General features: G+C 43.7%; 1 protein-coding gene across 3 annotated transcripts in view; it reads left to right on the plus strand.

Moving 5' to 3' along the window:
* The window catches only part of AFF1 (ALF transcription elongation factor 1), a 67,537-nt gene that overhangs the window by 11,408 nt on the left and 37,618 nt on the right, over positions 1-18,511 (plus strand). For all 3 annotated transcript variants that reach the window (XM_053975060.1, XM_053975061.1, XM_053975062.1), the window contains exons 2-3: positions 12,072-12,192; positions 12,694-13,692. In XM_053975060.1, the coding sequence (XP_053831035.1) occupies positions 12,072-12,192; positions 12,694-13,692 (1,120 nt within the window). The remainder of the gene's footprint in view (positions 1-12,071; positions 12,193-12,693; positions 13,693-18,511) is intronic.

The raw sequence follows: 18,511 nt of genomic DNA on the forward strand, positions 1-18,511 counted from the left end.
GCCCATCCTGGGCTGCTTCACCGGGCTCTGCCTGACAGGCATCAGCTGATGAGGCTCCTGCTGTTGCATGAAGCTGTTTGCTCAATTGTTTAACAAAGTGCTTTTAATGTAAACATAAAACCGGATAGAAATACAAAGCCTAATGGAATAATCTCTTAATTGCAGTACTGTAAATGACTATTCAGCACATGATTACTGTACTTCCAGGGGGAACAGTGAGGAGGAAAGAATATTGAATGAAAGACACTAAACACTTCAGCTGCTAAGAATGATGATTTATTGCCAATCTGAGCATTGGGCTAAGCAAGGCAAATAAACTGACAATAGTAAGTGCTTTTGGAGTTAGAAGTTGCCTCATTCAGGGTATTCACTGCGTGCAGCATGTAAATTCTACCAGGATAAAAGCACAAAGAGTGATTAGTTAATAGTGGTGAGATACCCATGCATGCAATGTCCTTAGGCAACCCAGAAAAAGTATTAATCAGCACATTGCCCAATTATTGGCAGATAACTCCTGGTATGTAGTAGTTTGCTATTTCAGCTAGAAAACACATTGTCCCTCTGCCTCTCTGCAAAAATCATGGGGTTTGCTGTGTTACGCGGCTCACAAAAAATACCTCGCATTTTTAAGCAGCCAAGGAGATGTGCTCAGAGGCACATTGACATCATTTTTTGGGAATTGCTTCAAGCCTTTCAAGATACACCAGTCCTTAGAGAAACTGTGTCCATCCTTCAGATATCTCACCCAGGTTAGGCAGCAGCAGGTGAAACAGCTATTAGCTGGGTCTTGAGCTGGCTGTTGATTTGGTGTACAGCTGTGTGCCCTCCAGAACAGGGCATGGTTAGCAGGGAGCATGTTCACCAGGAGCACTCAGGTGCTGCTCAGGGAGGCGAGCTAAGTGCTTTGGAATCGGCCTTGCTGATTCCCAGCAGCACTCCCCTTTCCCAAGATGTAGTTCCTGGATTCCCGGTGTTGCCTTTAGGCAAGGATGCCTGACTTCAGCTGCCTGCAGAAGCCCCTGTGCTGCTCAAACCTTTCTTGGCACGTCTGGGACATGCCCGGTGCCTGCTGGGCTGTGCCAGGCGCGCACAGATGCAGAGCCAGCACCAGGCTTGCAGCAGGCATCTCGGAGGTTTCCAGTGTTTGCAGTGGCCTCGGCACTGCCAAAGCCGTGCTGCTGTCCCGTGGGAACGGGAGCTGGCTGTTGCTTTTGGTGTGAGCCAGAGGGTGATGTTCCCACTGCCTGCACGCAAGTGTGGCTAATGACAGTGGAGCTGAGCACTTGCTGGTTTCTCAGCCTGCTTCCAGTACCAAGGGAAAATAGGTGCTTTTTAAACAGAGGTGCAGATGATGTGGTGAAAATGTGGCTTGTGTTTGTTTTGGTTTGGTTTTCTTTAAAATTGTTGTTGTTTTGGTGTTTTGGTTTTTAGTTGGAAAAACAGAAATATGTTGAATAATTGCGTACAGAATTGAAGTGGGAAAGTATTTATATCCAGTTTATTATTATTCTTTAAAGGGATAGCTTTTTGTAGTTGCTAAAAGTAACAGTTTATGTAAACATTCTTAAAAAGCAGGAAAAAGGAAAGATAAGATACTTCAGAGTGTATTCTGGAGGGGTATATGCTTTGCAGTGTGCATTAGGCATGCATCAGTACCTGCCTAATGCACCCTGTCATGGATTATTGCTCTTGCTTAGATTGAAGACTTGCCAAGTTCTTTCAGAATGACAATGAGATGCTTTGTTCAGGCTGATGATTCGATTGCAGTTTGAAACTCCAGCACAGAGAGGTAGTCGGCTACAGAACATGTGCATCTTTTAATAAAATGGAAAACCAGATACAAACCATAGGAAAGTTAGCAGGCCCTTCTTTGTGTAGATGAAAAAAAATTAGAAAATACCTCTGGAATAATTAGAATCTGGCAGAGAATGCAGGAAAGGTTTTTAAATAGGCTTTTCAGCATATAAACAGATCTTTTCAACAAACATTGCTAATCTCGTTATGCTTCTACGTAGTCCTTGCTATGCAGATAAGACTTGTCCAACCTGTTACTTGGTACATGCTGTTATGTAAGTGAAAAACTCAAAAGGATAGGAAACCTTTCTTTTATGCATGGTGTGTTTGCTGCTAATTCATATCAAAGTATGAAAGAATTAATCTCTTTCATATTTTTTTAACTTTTTAACTTTTCTTAATCTCAATTTAGTTACAGTACTATCCTGTTCTTAGCATGTTAGATTTGATTTACTCAGTTGTTTGGGAAGGATTTACAGTAAGAATGTTTCACAAGAAATGTTATAAAGTTGCTCTTATGTTTAATAGGTTGCTGGGAATTAAAGATTCAGGAGGCAGAGTTGCACATATCCATATTTCTGAGACAGTTTCAAATGCTCATATTTGCAGGTTTTGCTTTTGATATGCCTCACAGCAAATTAAACCACTGATAGCATTTGATGTGGAGTTAATTCTTTGAACAACTTCAGGTTTGCAGTCAGGAAAGGAGCAGATTCTCAGGCTGATGTTACATTTTACACGCTGGGCTTTGAGCTGCATTGAGCTGTCAGCTCCAGGAGCCTGTGTTGGCCCTCAGCCCGGATGGTCACAGAGGGAAGAAAGGAGGATCCTTCGGACTGTGCAGGAAATCTGAGGTGAAAAGCTCTTGGGCTCTGCAGAGGTCTCATTGCCAGCCCTTTCAAGCTGTCTGACAGCATTTACAACAAGCTGGACAAAGTCAGGTCTTTAAGAAATGGGGGTTTGGGGATGGCTGAAGGGAACCAAGCTAAGCTGAGCTGCGTGTGAAGTGAGAATGTGGCAATATGTGTATGTTGTGGCACCTGTGGAGCACATGGCAGAGTGACTGATGGAATAGGAGCTGCTTGTCAGAGCATGGACAAGGTCAGCTGATAGCAGGCTCCTGGGGAAAAATCAGTGACATATTCATTTGGCCAGATGTGCAGGGATGGTAGCTGTGTGAGGAGAAGTGTTCTATGAGAAGGGATTTAAAATGTACACCCATGAAGCAGCTGCTCACTAAACATTTCAGATTTTCTTCTACAAACTGTGTATCTTGTTGAAATTATTTTTTTTTTTACTGTGGTGGAGAATAGTAATATTGGATTTTTTTAGTGGCATATAGGAAATTCTATAAAATCAATGAACAAAAGGCATGTCCACTTTAATAATTTTAATGTAGTCCTAAAATAGAAAATTGACTGCATTTGAATTCCTGCAAAATTATTTCACATGAAAATTAAACATTCGTTTTCTGAAACTTAACAGCTGATATCACCTGGATTGTTATTTTTCTTTTTTAACATTGCTGTAACTTGCTTTTTATCTTAAGGCCTTTTAACTGAGAGTTCTTTCAAAGGCTTATAATTTTTATGAGGATGCTGGAGAAACTGTAATTGGGTTGGAGAGGACCATTGGGCTTTGCTTGACTGAGTACTTCTGTGCTACATGAGGAATATAATACTTGGATATCGGGTGGGAAGAAACAGTAGGTCTAAGCAAGCATGGCTTAATTTCCTATAACCACCAAGGTAGAAATATGTGTGAACAGAAATATTGCAATTGTGTGAAAAAATGAATTAAAATAGGTTTGGGAAATTAATATTAAAGGTAAAAATGCTTTTTCTTGATCCCTAAATAATTTGATTCCTTTTCAGAGAGTACTAGTTCACAACAGCCTTTTTACCTAATCTCTCATAGTTTGGCAGTAAAGGACATTGTTTCAGAGCATACTTTAAAGAAATAGAAGCCTGATTTCACTTTTAGATTCTGCTTTTTATGCATTACTACTGCAAACACACAGTTCTCTTGCTGCCTTTAAACCTATTGATTTTACTGAACAACAAGAACAGCAAAAAAGGTATTTCAAGGCAAAAGTAAATGAGCAGGTAGGATAGGTTTTATGTAAGGTAGAATGTAGGTTGTACCCTATGCATTTTCCCAGGCAAGCCTACAACAGTTCATCCCAGGTGCTGGATTTCTGCCATTGAGATGATGAATTCAGAGGCAGATGGGTACAGTGGGAGATTTCATGCACCACTTCACTGAAGAAAGTCTTCAGACTGCTCGGGCAGCAGCTGATAACCACTGCTGACTATTCAAGTATGCCTTGTCGGCGTTAGGGACACTGATATTTTGGTAATGGTGGGTGAATTAATAAAATATCACCATCCTGCCTCTGTGTTTCCGCTGGGGAACACCTTGTCCCCATGCTGGGCAGTTGTGCACATATGTACATGCTCTGAAAGGATTGCTGCTCACCACGTGGTAGTTACCCTGCTCCTGTCCTCATGCAGTTGATTTAAAGAGCCCTGCCAGAAAGATTTGGCTTAGAGATAACAGCTGAAGCCAGGCACTGGAGTGCAGAGTGCTGGAGGATCTGGCCAGGCTTAACAAAACTTAAGATTTGGCGCTCTTCCACTGATTTTACTCCAGTCACATAATTTTCCTGAGCTGGGGTTTGTAAGACAATGAGTTAAATTTGTTTACGCGTCTCAGGCTGACTTAAACAATCAGGAGAAATGCATGATGTTTTTTTATTGTAAGTGACATGTAGATAATCAAGAGGAAGAAACACTGTGGGAGGGAGTAATGCTGCAGGGCAATCCATTCCCAAGTAGGGAGAGGTGTTCCAGGTGCTGTTAATCCTGGTGGAGAGCAGAACGTGTCAGGCTGAGCCTCTAATGGGTCTACTCACCTTAATTTTTCTTGCTGCCTCCCTACTGCCTGAACACTGACTTAATCCAAATGGCCGCGTGTGAGCTCAAGTCTACATGCTCAGTTCACGGCAGTTGCTAAGTGCTTTACCTCTGTTTTCATATAGAGGAAAAACCCAGCTGGCAGGAAGATCCAGGGGCTGCAGAGGCAGGGAAGGTGCCACTGGAACAATTGCTGCAACAGCGGCTGGGGCACAGGGCTGGTGACCCTGCTGTGCCAGCATCCCTGTGCTTGCCCTGTGGCAAGTCGGGAATAATGCCAGGTTGCATTTTGTGGATGAGAGACTCCGTGACTGCAGCTGACTTTTAAATCCATGAAAATGGGAAAAGGTCACTTCTGAGAAAATCGTGGGTGAGTCAAAGTCCCCTCTCGGTTGGAGCAGGATCTGCTCAGCAGGGAATGTCGATTCTCCATGGAAGCGGATTCTCAGACAAAGCCAGGATGTAGCACGCTGTCACAGGGATCTGGGTGTACCAGCTGAGCCTGACCAGACTGGCCCTGGGTCTGAAAGCTCTCTGTGCGAGGAGGCACCTGGGGCTGTGTGAAAATGTTTGCTCAGCTGTGCAACAGAGTAATGTAGATGAGTTAGAGGCAAATTGAAGCTTCCCATTTTGATACAGAGAGTGATGTTTAGAATAACTTATTTTTCACTGTGTTATAGGTAAAAATTGACCCAGCCGAATTAAAAAAGAAAAAAAATATTATAAAGATCAAATTCTATCTGAGCCAGCCACAAAGAAAAGGACAGTGCCGAGCCCAGGATGAGTGCTGGGTGAGACACAGGTTCAACCACTCTAGCAGAGGGTCTCCTATGCTTCACATCATCCGTTCTGCGCGAGCAGTTTTTATACAGTTTATTTTGCTTGAGGCCGGGATTTCGGTGATCAGCCTTTTCTTTCCATTCAAAGTCCCACATATTCATAAAGTCTCTTTTCTCTGCGCCGGATTGAACAATCTGAGGTCCGGGAAGCGATGTACATCGATGATGGAGTTATGGGAACCTGGCATTAAGATGCATCCCCTGGAGATTCCAGCGATTCCAATCTCGGCTAGTTACCGGGACGATCATCGCTTGTGCGTTCCTAGATTATCTCAAGAAACGGCCCATCTCCGAGCGAACCACTTGTATTAACTTGTAAATGAAGCCTTGTCCGCAATGGTTTCGACATACGTGAGACAGCCCCACCCCTTGTCCTGGCTCGCTTGCTTTGTGTCTATATTTAATCATATAAAAAACTCCTACCCACATGTCACTTTCTAGGCGCGAATTATGCCCATCACACATAACAACTGTCACCTCTGCAACTGTCTTATCTGTATCCTGACAAAGGTAACTTTTTGATCCTTGCTGATGAAGTGAGAAGAGACATGGATGGGCTCCTCATGCTGCTCACATGGAAGTTCAGTCTTGTCACGGTTGGGTCACCGCAATCAAGGCTGCCTGGTGTGCAGCTATGACAGGGTTCTTAAAATCTGGGAAACTCGTCCTGAACTCAGGTCGCATCCGAGGCTGCGGTTCTAGAGCTGCTCCATCAGCTGCAGGCAGGGCTCCAGCAGCTTGGATTCTTTCTTGCATACCCGATCTTTACTCACCTACCCACAAAGACACGCATGCCTTCAGGGCTGAATGGCAGTCAGACCACTCACGTGGCTTGAGGAAATCCTGGGCTGTGTGCCTGAGACTGCCGCGTACAGAACGCCTTGCAGAGGCGAAGTGGTCAGGATTTTTCACTGCACATACCCGGTGATTTAAATTTTTCACATTTCCTGCTTTGCCTGCCACATCCAGAGCAAACAAAGCCTTAAATTCATCAACTCCTTGTCTGCTTTCCTTGTAATTACACTTCACACAATCACACCTTCTTAAAAGCCCTTCTAGTATATTTGCATTTAAATGGAGAATGACAGCTTTCGTGTTCCCCGTCTAACTTATAATTAACACCTTTTCTGACTGTTCTATTAACGTCACCTACATGGGGAGAGGCTGAAAGCCTGGGTTACTTTAGAGACTTCATTTCTGCAGCATCACAAGTGCAGATGCTGCCTCTTGGTTTGTTCAGGTCTTCGGCTATGGCACCATAGTTATGTGCTCTATAATTGTCATATTTTTTCAGATTTCCTAAGTTGCTGTTGTACGTGGCAGTTTATGACTAAATAATAGATTTTAAATATTTCAGGGTGTGAGGGAAAGTCCAAGTAATAAACTTTTCACTTGTTTGCCTTTCTTGAGTAGGCACAAAAAAAGGTTGTTACTGTCAGTTATTTGCATCTTTTGACAAATCTGCTTTTTCCTCTTTTGAGACTTCAGTGGTTCGTGGACCAAAGGCTGAGAAATCTTGGGGTGTGTTTTTAAGTGCATAGCCATTTGCACTGGGGTTTAGGCTCAGTCTATGAAGGATCTGTCATGTTTGAAGAACATCTGAGAGTTCCCAGTTCCTGCAAAAGTCGCTGGGCGCTGCAGGGGCTCAGTTCTTAGGAAAAGATCAGGCTTACTCCTGGGAACTGCTTGATGATCAAAGGCCTATTGATGCTGAAAGGAAGCAAAAGCCTTTTAATGGCTGAGTAATGAATATAATTTTAAACTTGGCAACAGTGGGAGGAAACAAATAAGTAAGAATTTGAACCCAAAGATTACCATAGGAGAGGCTGAGTGAGAAGATGATTAATGTTACAAAAGTAGAACTGTTGTTTTTTGTGGGTTTTTTTTTTTTTTTTTCCTGGCAAAGGCCAATTTAGCGTCTACTTAAGCAAGGTGGCAGTTCCCTTCTGCCTGTTATAACATCTCAGCCTTCTCTGCTTAATTTTTTTTTTTTTTTGGTGTAACCTAGAGGGCTCTGTGTTTAAAACATAAAAAGAGGTGTATTCAGGATCATTTTTCCATATGCTTTGAAGGAAAGGTTGCAGCAGTGCTGCATTTTCTTGGAACTTTTTTTTTTTTTTTTTTTTTTTTTTTTTTTGTCCAAAAATATTTGACAGGAGGTTTCTTACAGTCATTGTAGATAAACAGGTGGGCTGTGAGGCCTTGATCTCCTGCTCAGTGGGTCTGATGCCCCATCACATAGTCAGTAAACAGGGCTGAATAGATGGGATGAGTTGAAGGAGCTAGAGGAAGCAAAATGTTGAAAAGCTAATTCCAATTCATATTACTTCAGATAAAGTGAAGATATGTATTTTTGGGAAGCACGTACCAAAGCTGATTGATGATGATGATGCAGAAAATTATTGACTAACTGTACCATCTGTTGTACTTCTACCCTATGTTTTTCTCCTACCACTTATGTATGTTCAAACTGTGTATTTTCTGAGAAATAGTGTTTGCTGTGAAACAGAACTTAAAAGATTCAGCAAGTCACAACTTGTTGATGTCTCCATAAAGGAAAGGAAGCAAAGGTTGGGACAGGGAGTTTTTGATGCTGTTTGGAATTAGCTGCAGTGTTGTCCTTGCATCTGCTTGTGTTGCAGCCACTGTCAGGCTGTGTAGGTGATACCAGTGTGAGAGTTGAGCACAGCTGTGATGCTCAGGAGCTTTCTGTGCCATGCCTTTATCCACTTTTCTTTTCAAGCTGATGCATGAAACTGCATATTTAATCTTGGCAGATGTGAGCTTGGCTCTATAAATTGTGGCAATTCTTCTGTGGAGATTTTAATAGGAACTGAGCCGGGGTGCTGCAGCAAGGCTGCATCCTTGTGATCTCTGTTTAATTGTTTTTGGGGATGATGTGTCTTACCTTAAGCAAAATACGTTTCTCAGTCATGATCAGCAGTTTCTCACATTGAAAAAAGAATCAATTTTAATGGCAAAACAGCTTCAATAAATTTTTGATTTCCTGCAGTTGTACTAAATGAAATGTTGTGTTTCAGTGTTTCAGAGGAAGAGGTTCTGTTTGTTGAGAGGGAAGTGAATGTTTTCTGTGTGTTTGCTTTTTAGCCTTTTTCTGCCTCCCTTCCTTGCTCCTGGATAATTCCTTTTGGGAGCCAGCCCTAGATCTTACAGCAATTAAAGCAGATTTTTATTTTAATTTCACTTTCACTTGGAGAACACACGGGACAAAAGAGGCAGAATTTCTTCCTGCACCAGTCTGTTTTTTTGAAAATGTTGTCATGGTCTGGATTGTCACATATCAGCATTTGAACCGATGTAGTAAGGGTTGGCATGTCCCTGAGAGCAGCTTCAGAGCACGTCGGTGTTTTATGGCTTCTGTTACAGACCCAAGTCTGGATGATGTTGTGGGTCAGGTTGTGTGCAGTTGCCTTCACCTTGGGCTGCTTTGAGCTTAGCAGAATTCTACTGTTTCAGTCTGTAACAAAGCACTATTTAGGTTTTTTTTGGGGGGGTGGGGGTGATTTGTGCATGTATCCCTCAGCTCCCAGGCTTGGTGTGCTGGTGCCAAGCCTCGAGGTCCAGTTTCCCAAGGCATTTCTGCAAACCGCTAAGGAAGAGCTTGGGGGTTGTTTTGAGGTTTTTCTTGAGTTCTCATTCTAGGAGAATCTGAGTATCAAAGCTGCGAGTCTGAAGAGTTTCCTGAAGAGCAGGAGCTGGGGTTCTCCCTGCAGCTTTGGCAGTAGCAGGGTTGGAGCTGTGTGTGTGCACGAGGGACATCTTGCTGGAGCCTGGCAGACGGCGTCTCCGCATGGGTTTCCTTGCTGGCGCCTGGCAGGACATGGAGACCTCCTCTCCTCTTGGCATGGGGCCATGCAGGGCCTGAGCTGACCGCGGTTCTCAGAGGCTTTCTGCCTGGCTTCCTGACACTTGACCTTAGGGAGCTGCTGCCTGAGTTACAGCGTAGCCCAGGTTTTCAAAAGGTTTTCATGACACCTATATGATGACATAGAATTGGAAGGGGTTTTAGCTCTTGTCTTCAGGCAGTTTAAGGTCTTCTCTGTAGCTTAGAGAAGGGAAGGCTGCTGCTCTCAACTGCATTGTTAAATAAGTAGCTACTTAGTGTTTTTTCCCCTTCTGCTTTTGAAACTGTAGCTCCTTCTGTTCAATGAAGTTGGAGGAAAACTCGGAATGAAAATTACATTGACCTGATTCAGACAGGGAGGCAGAGGGCGGATGGTGATCCTGAGCAGCAAAGGGGAGGGGAATGACCCCTGGCCTGGCTGCAGGGGCAGTCGGCTGTGCATGGCCAGCAGCCCGGGCCACTGTACCCCGTGAGGGTATTGAAAATTGAGCAGTGCCCAGTACTCCCGTACGTGTGTGAGCAGCCGTGTCCGCTGGGAGGTTCCTGAGCAGGCACCTTTGTCTTCTCTTAAACCTTCAGGAATTGGCACTATGGCAAATAGGCAGTGTCCCTGCCCTTCCCCTCTGCCCCCCCCCCCACACTCTTTAGAAAGAATTTATTGCTGGGAAGAGAGCTTGGGGTCAAGGAAGGTTCAGGGAAAGAAAAGGCCTTTAGAGGTATTACAGCTGCTGTCTTTGCAGCAAGCAGCACGTAAGTTATTTTACATTGGCTGTCAGGGTACATATAGGAGACATAGCTACTTCTCATCATAAATATTATTGTTGTGAGAGACTCAAGTGGTTTAGGGTTTTCCTTTTGTTTGAATGTGATCAGAACCTCTGAGCAAAACAACTTGATTACTCTGAGTTTGGGTGCTTGCCAGCCTAGAAATAGAAGGACATCCGTAATCCACATGGATGTAAGCACAGTGTTTTAGTAAAAAGCAATTTTCAGGGTCATAATATGTGGCCCGCCTCTTTGTGAAACACATTCACTTTAAAAAAATCATTTGCAAGCCTACAATTTTACATAGTAGATCTAGCCAATGTTGCTTCTAGTTTGCCTTATAATTTTTCCTAAGTTTGTATGTTTTGCAATTGATGTTTCCCACACCTGACTTCACAAAGCTTTTCTGGCACGCATGGTGCAACTGCCCAACTAACTGCTTATAGATAGGAAATTGCTGACATGCAAAATTACATCAGATGCACAGGGGAAATGGTTGTATTATACATTTTATTATAGAAGGATTGTATATGTTTACGGAAGCAGTGGTCTGTGATTCCTGCTTTCTTCTTTTATGAACGTTTAAAATTGTTTGCAACAGTAGGGTACATAGCTATTACTGGACACTTCTGTTTTGCTATATTTGGAAACAGTTTGGCAGTAGTAAAGTTGGAAACTATGCTAAACGTGCACAGTCTAACCCCTGGATATGTTTTTCTGCCTTAGTGGTACAAGTACAGTCTTACTGCAGTTCCGTATATAGAATTTTTTTCATCTGTCAGCATCATTTTCCAGAGCTCCCATTGAGTCAGGAAACCCCCTCTGCAGCAGTCAGACCTCTTGGTTAACTGCTACAGCAAAGCCAGTCCTCTGCCTTTCCTCTCCTCTAGGGATGATTAAACTTTCAGTAGGCAGCTGTTGGTGTAGCATTTGGGAAAATGTCACTGGTGGGGAGGACAAGGCTCTTCCCTTGCAAAGTGGACACTTGAGAATTTGCGAGTATGAAGAGGAATATAGGAATTGTATATATACAGCAGACTGTGCAGTAGAGTAGAAATAGGGCAGGAGACAGATGCCTGCATGCTTTTTCTTCCCCAATGTCTAGAAAGATTAGAGCAAGAGATTCCTTTGTTTTGCAGTAGAATTTCACAGGCAAGGTGTAGTTTAAAGGATCTGGATTTCTGTGAAGTCTTTCTGCAGTGCATGTGACACAGGTTTATTGGTGTGGGGCTGGTGGAGTTGAGTGCATGCAGATGTGGTTGAGGAGGAACAGGGAGATTTGACCTGGTGTTTTCTGAGTTTCTGAGACCATTCTAAATTTGTTTGTGTGATTGTTTTAAATGCAACTCCATGGGTTTCCTGGTGAGCAGCTTTCAAGCCTGTTTATTGCCAAGTAGCATTGCCTTGTTTTTTGCCAAGCAGGCAAAGTTCATTCTTTGGAAGTGGCAACATCTTCAAAATAATGGATTCTCTTTTACTCCTGGGTGAAGAATTGGTGTGGAAGTCTGAAGAACAAGAATGTTAGTTTTTCACAGTTACTGTTGCAAATGGATTTGCCAGCTGGTGTGATTGTCACCCCCACTGCTCCTCAATTTGTTTCACAACAAAATGGATGGATAGCTTTTTCCTTCCCACTGTTCTTGAAGGATGGTATCAGGAGTAGAAATCACTGAGAAGGATGCATATACCTTGTGTGCCACAGTTCTGTGTTGTGCAGCAAATTCTTGATGTAACTGATTGGTCAGGTGTAACCATCCCATGGATTTCGAAGTTACTTTCATTCTGGATGCCATTATGCCATTGCCTGAAACCAGGGTTTCTGTACAAATTAGATACTTGTGGATAACACTGCTGTACCATATTAATCATCCTTCCTTTCTCTCCTTCCTAAAGCTTGTGCAATGAAGACAGAAACTTGCTGCGGATTCGAGAGAAAGAGAGACGGAGTCAAGAGGTTCTGGAAGACAAAAAACAGTTCTCTGAGAAAACTCCCCTCTTTGCAGAACCCTACAAGGTAATGGTACGGGGTGGGTGGTGAGGAAAGAGGATGGGGGTGGAAGAGGAGAGCTGTGGCTTTGCATAGGGTGTAGCAGACTTGAGCATGATAAATACAAACACAGCACCTTCCCATCTGTTTTAATTTCAGTTCCTCAGAGTATGTGGCTGGTGGTTGTGCAAGAGCAGTATGGTCTTCAGGCTGGCCTCCTGTAGTTTGAGCGATAGTGCTCAGGAGTAGCTTGTCTGCCTGTCTGCCTGCAGGTGTGGGTATAACAAATGAATCTGATGTTAGCACTCCTGGAGGCTGCAGGTGTACCAAGCTTGGCTTGGAATAGCTGACAGTGGCTCAAGCAGTCCCATTCTGCTTTGGAGAGATTTGCAGGATCAAGATGAGCTTGCCTAATTTCACTCATGGTGATGTGTGGTGATTAAGTTAAGATCCTGAAGAATGTCTCTTCCTGAGCTGGATCTCTTGGGGGGCTTTTGAAATGTCCACCTCTTTGTTCTTCTGTTGCAGACTAATAAAGGAGATGAGTTGTCAAGCCGAATTCAGAACATGCTGGGCAATTATGAGGAGGTCAAGGAGTTCATGAGCAACAAATCTTGTCAAAACCTTATAGGGATTCCAAAGAGTGTTGGCCCTCAGTTTCTCCCCGGACAGCCTGATCGCCCATACTTCCCTGAGAAGGCCATCCATACGTTGCCATCTTCATTCCAGCACCTGACCCGCCGTCCACCCGTGGGACCCATGGTTGTACCCCCCCGTCCTCCAAGCCACTCCAGTCACTACCAAAAGGCACAGTCAGGAACAGAACCAGCCTCAGGTTTGCACAGCAAGAGCCGCAGCTTACCCAGCGCTCGGAGCCATGGTCAGGAACACGGCCGCGGCGGCTGGGACACTCAGGCAGGTTTTCCCCACAGCCACAATGGCAAGCCTGGGAGCGGGGAAGGTCGTGCTCATGGCCTGCAGGCCTCCCCTCTGGCGCTTTCCCCGTTCCTGCCATGTTTGTTGTCTTCTCCCGTGGCACCCCTGTCACCTCTACATTCCAGCCAGCATATCAATTCCAGGTCACAGAACAGCAGCAAAAGTCATGGGTCAACCTACAGTCAAACCAAATCATTACAGGACTTAGTGACAGGATCTCAGGAGAAGGAAAGTCGGGACAGCCCAGCCGTTACCTTGACCAGCACAACTCAGCCTTCCTCTCAGACATTTCCCACTTCTCTGACATCAAAAGCCAGTGCAATGCAGCAGAAACCAACTGCCTATGTCAGACCCATGGATGGTCAAGATCAGGCATCATTTGAATCCCTGGAGCTTAAACCTCTCCTGGAGGAATACCATGAAGGACCCAATGAAGATGTCTCGGATTTGAAGGCAAAAGTTAAAGCTGAACTATCCAAGTTGGAAACCCCTTCTGAGCCCAAGGAAGAGACTGATGAAGATCTCTCAGATTTGAAGGCAAAAGCCAAAGCAGAACTATCCAAATTCGAAACCTCTTCTGAGCCCATAGAGGTGAGTGCAATTTTTGGGGATGTCTGCTGGAGCAGGGTAAGTTTGGCTGTGGGAGAACAGGTCATCAAACAACAGTGACTGCCAGAAGCAGTGATGACTCTGTGTGTGTTACCCTGTTTGGAAGGTCCATTTTTGAGGTTGACCTGGGTGTGAGATACCTGTTTGAATGGTGAAAATCTGACAATTCCTGTGATTTTTCTGTCGTTTTCTCAGTGAGGCTGCAGCAGGTTTTTTGGTTCGAACCTGCCTCTGTGCCCATAATTTTTGTTTTCCCCTAATTCTTGTTGAAAAGAAGGGGGGAAATGATATAGTGAGAAGATCAAGCGTTGATACAGTGTCAGGACTCTCAGTGGTGGTGGGTGGAGGCCCCAAATCCTCACTGAATACTGGAACAGCCAGCAATGCAGTGGATTCTGTGGTCACCTGGGCTTTTTGACTGTGAACACCACAGGATTCTCCTCCACAAGTTTGTAAAATCTCGCTGTAGACCCACAGGAAAATATGACTTGATATTGCAAGTTTCCTTGTTGTACTCCATCTGTTTTTGCTGATCCAAGGCCACGTCTCTGATTTGTCACGTGGGATGGAGGCAGAAAGCAGGTAAAGGGCTGGGAGAAGAGGAACAGCACATGTGTTGTTCAGCAAATACAGCTCCTTTTCCTGTGCCCTTTGAAGCCCAGTTTCAGCTGTGCCAAGAGACCAACACTCTGACTCTGCCTGCCTCGTGTCTTGGCCTCCTGTGAGCTCAAAGGCACTTGGTCCCCTGGTACATTTTGGAGATTTACTGTGCTCGTCCTTCAGCCCCGATTTTATTGCTATGCCCTGTGGGATGTAGGATTCCATGGTCCTACGGTGGCTGTGCACGGAGAGCTATGGAGATTGTTTCAAATTGTATTTTGCCGCTTCTGTAATGAAAAGGAAGAGTGTGGGTGCAGTCTGTTTTTCATGGAAAAGGGTGTGGATCAGCTGCAAATGGCTGTAGGCAGTATCTTGTGGGAAATGAGAGGAAACTGTCAAAATGACATTGCTGAGAAGTTGTGAAAAATACTTTTATGCTGAGAGATTTTATTTGCTACCAAGTAGGTCTGGCATTGCACATCACACCTCAAAACAGGAAGTTCACTGAAGTCCACATTCCCTTATTTGCTTAACCAGATTTTCCTCCTGGGAGAAAAAGAAAGCAGTGCAGGGCATCCCCTTCTACATTATCTTATTGTCTCATCTGCATTATTGTCTTATCTCTTTTCCCATCCCCATGCTTCTTCTGTCATCTCATGTAACTCTGGTTTAATATGAATTTTGATAGGGAAGCATTAGCTATGATGCTGTGTGCTGAATGAGACCTTTTTCTCACCTTCTCTTGAGCACGTAAGTCTGATGCCCATGAAAATCCTACAGTTGCCAGTGCAGGAGTACCATTGCCCATGCTCCTTCTGTTTCATCTGTGGCAAAGTAAGAACACAGTAAAAAGGGAATTGAAGATAATTTTTAAAAATTAGATAATAAAAATAATTGATAATAAAAAAAATTGAAAATAATAAAAAATCCTGGCACAAGCCAGGATCCTGATTTTAATTATATGCTTAGTCCATTTTGAAGCTGATAAAGGAACCTTTTCTGTGAATATGCTGAACAATCCTGCTTTGCAGTAGGGATCTTTAGGCTGTGGCCCCTGATTGTTTTCTGTGTGTAGGCAGGGAGGAATACAGGCATTCTGGATAATGGCTCTGTAAGCTCTAGTGAAAAACACATTACTTTGATTTCTGCTGTTTTCAGTCTTGTCATTGTCATATTTGCTTACTTCTGTTTGGTCTCAGTGATGAACATCTATTTGATAATAGAGCCCTCCAGGGTTGAAGCCTGGAGGGAGAGGAGGAAGAAACAGTGAGGTGGCACCCCTGGATATATGGCCCATGTGCTGGATGTCCTGTACAAGAAAGGCTGCTTGGGGATCCATTGGCTGGAAGGTCATCCCCCTCTTTAGTTCCTGGTGAAACAGGAGCTGTGGAGAGGATCCTGCCCTGCAATGACCCTGGCAGTAAATAGGTCTAGATTAACAGAAACTCTGCTGTTCTTCCCTCCTCTTCCCTGAACTGTTTGGCCCCAGTTTACTGAACAGCCACATGCCAAATACAGTTTTTCCTGTGATCTCCCTTGACATGACTTAGGAAAGCCATTTCCTCAACATGTGTTCTGGTTAATTGAATTTCTAAGGCGAGTTTCACCTGCAGCTGTGAATTCATTATTGACAGCTTCTGCTCTTGGGAACACTGAAAAGTTCAGCCTTCCAGGCCAAATAGACACACAGTTTCACTGCAGAGTGAATGAATCCACAGTGGGTAACAGTGCAGTGACTCACTTTGCATGCACAGAGACACTGAACAGCTCTTTCCCCTCTTCCCCAAATCAAAGCCTTCACTTTCAAATGTCATCACTGTCCCTTTAAGGCATCTTTCCAAATTTGTTGTGAGAAGGCTTAAAAATATAGCACACATGAAGAAGCTTGGATGTATCCCTTCTCTTCATGTGCCAGGTTTTTCCTCTTCTCCAGCACCTAAACAAAGATGCTTTTAAAGCCATTCTCTCTCTCCATGTCTCTAGGAGAGCTGCAGCACCAACAAAGACCCTTGTATTGCCTGCATTGACACAGACTGTGATGTGTGAAAGGGAATCAGTTTGACAGCAGAGGAAGAAGCAGTCAGGCTGTTTTGAGGGAGAGTGTTTATAAATCCTCAAGCATGATTAAGGGCATAGTGTATGGAGGAATGTTTGGCCTTTGATGCTCATTGAAGATTTGGCTTTATTTTCCCAAAAAATTTGGAGGTGTTAGGGCATAGCTCCTTCTACCTCGTGTAATGAGGCCTCTCCTGCCTATGAACTGGGAAGCAAATAGGGAAACAGCCAATTTAGAACCCCTAAGCAACAATGAAGCAGCCCAGATGTGTGAAGCATTTTTGGTAACACTGTATTATCCTTGTGTTCAAATTGCTGTCATTCAGCTGTGTTTTCCTCAGTAAACATTTATCAATGTTCACCAATTAAACGTGGTTGTTAAATAGTAATTAGTAAATACCTATGAAGATGTTTGGATGGCAAATATAAAAAGTCTGTTCTAGGTAAATAATTTTTCACTGGACTTCTCTTCATGGCGCCTGAGTTTTTCTACTGGCAGAAGCTGTCAGACAGGTGAACCCTGTGAAGTATCAATAAATATATTGTTTTAATTCTGCATCCTTTCAAAATGAAAATCTTTAAAGACAAATGTAGCACTGTTGGCCTTATGTAATGAATACACAGTAGTCAGCATTAAGCTACTGTCATCTTTCTACCAATCTTTTATGTATTTCTCATTTACTGAATAGAAGTGAGATAGTGCAAAGCAAGAAAAATAAAATAGTTGAAAAAGAAATACAAGAGGTGAGGGGAAAAAAACCACAAAGAGATGTAACAAGGTGTTACTTCTGTGTCTCCTCTGCTGCCCTTTTTATAATCAGAAGTGCCTTAGGTGATTGGAGAAGGGTTTCCATGCATCCCCACAGGCATTGTGTCAATTTGTCTGGTTCCTGGTGTGCGACTGCTAAAGAAGCAGATCAAACATGAGTGAGAATTGTTACTTTTTCTGACTGTTTTGGATAAGACAAGTTTTAAAGGTAAAAAAAAAAGTAAACCTCAACCTCACCATAAGAGCTGAAACTGAGCTATCTCATTTTTGGTAGGCTTCCCTAACAACTCGCATGTAAATATCTGGAGCTGTGCTGTCCAAGGCCTTTCTCACAGCCCTTGGGCATTGTGGTGTGAGCAGAAATGAATTGCAGCCAGAGGAAGGTTTACTGTGGGATTCTCTGCTGCTCATTGTCATACCAAGTACCCAAAGACAAATCCTTTCACTTGGGTCTTCTCCATATTCCCTTTTGGCTCTCAGAAGTAAAAGCAGTTGGTACTTTTTATGCTCTTACATTATTTTAATTTCTTGTTCCACTCATTTGCTGGGTCGCAGGTACATCCAGAGGCAATGACCTTAATCACTGCCCCTTGGGATGGTTGCATGGACCACAGGCAGTTTGGGGGTTTGGCTAGTGGTTATGAGGTCAGGATTGCACACAGCTTTTGCATTTTTAAATGCATAAACACATTTTGGCTTCTTTTGGTTTTTTCTCACTTGATGAGCATGCAATATCTTAGGAGAAGTCACAGTCAATCCCCTTTGACAGGAAAGAACTATATGTCAGTGCTGTGCTTTGTTTGGGTTTTTTCAGCTAAACCAAGCCAGAGCATGCGGGTGTAGTTATGTAAACAGAAAAAGCTACTTGTATTTGATTTAATAGGTCAGTCCCACCGGATGCAAAAGACAATTTTCCCTTGTGTGCATCTCCTTTGGAAGAAGCCAGATTTTCTATCCAGGCTGGAAATAAAGCAGCAATAAAATGCCAAAGCAGCTCTGATGGCTCACGCGAATCATCCTCCACCAACCTCTCTGTAGATTTCTGAAACTTTCCACACTGTTTCTTGCACAAGTGGAAAGTGCCAAAGGGACAGATGTTGCCAATTTGAACCGTACAGGGGGAAGGCAAATATTGCTAAGCAACCGAGTGCTTGAGAGAATTTTTCGGAGAGGAGCCAAGGGAGTTATGTCTGGGAGCGCCTGCAGCTTCTCATGGCTTGGTGTGAGGGAAGAGATTAAAAGTTCTTTCCTGTCAGGGCTGACGCCGCCAGCACAAAAGACACCATAACCTATTGACACTGATTAGGGCTGACAAGGCAATGTATGAAAACAGGAAATCTGCCCTGCCATGTGGGAAGGCAGTAAGACATGTTCAGA

This window comes from Vidua macroura, chromosome 4, assembly GCF_024509145.1.
Source record: "Vidua macroura isolate BioBank_ID:100142 chromosome 4, ASM2450914v1, whole genome shotgun sequence".
In the NCBI taxonomy this organism is placed as follows: domain Eukaryota; kingdom Metazoa; phylum Chordata; class Aves; order Passeriformes; family Viduidae; genus Vidua; species Vidua macroura.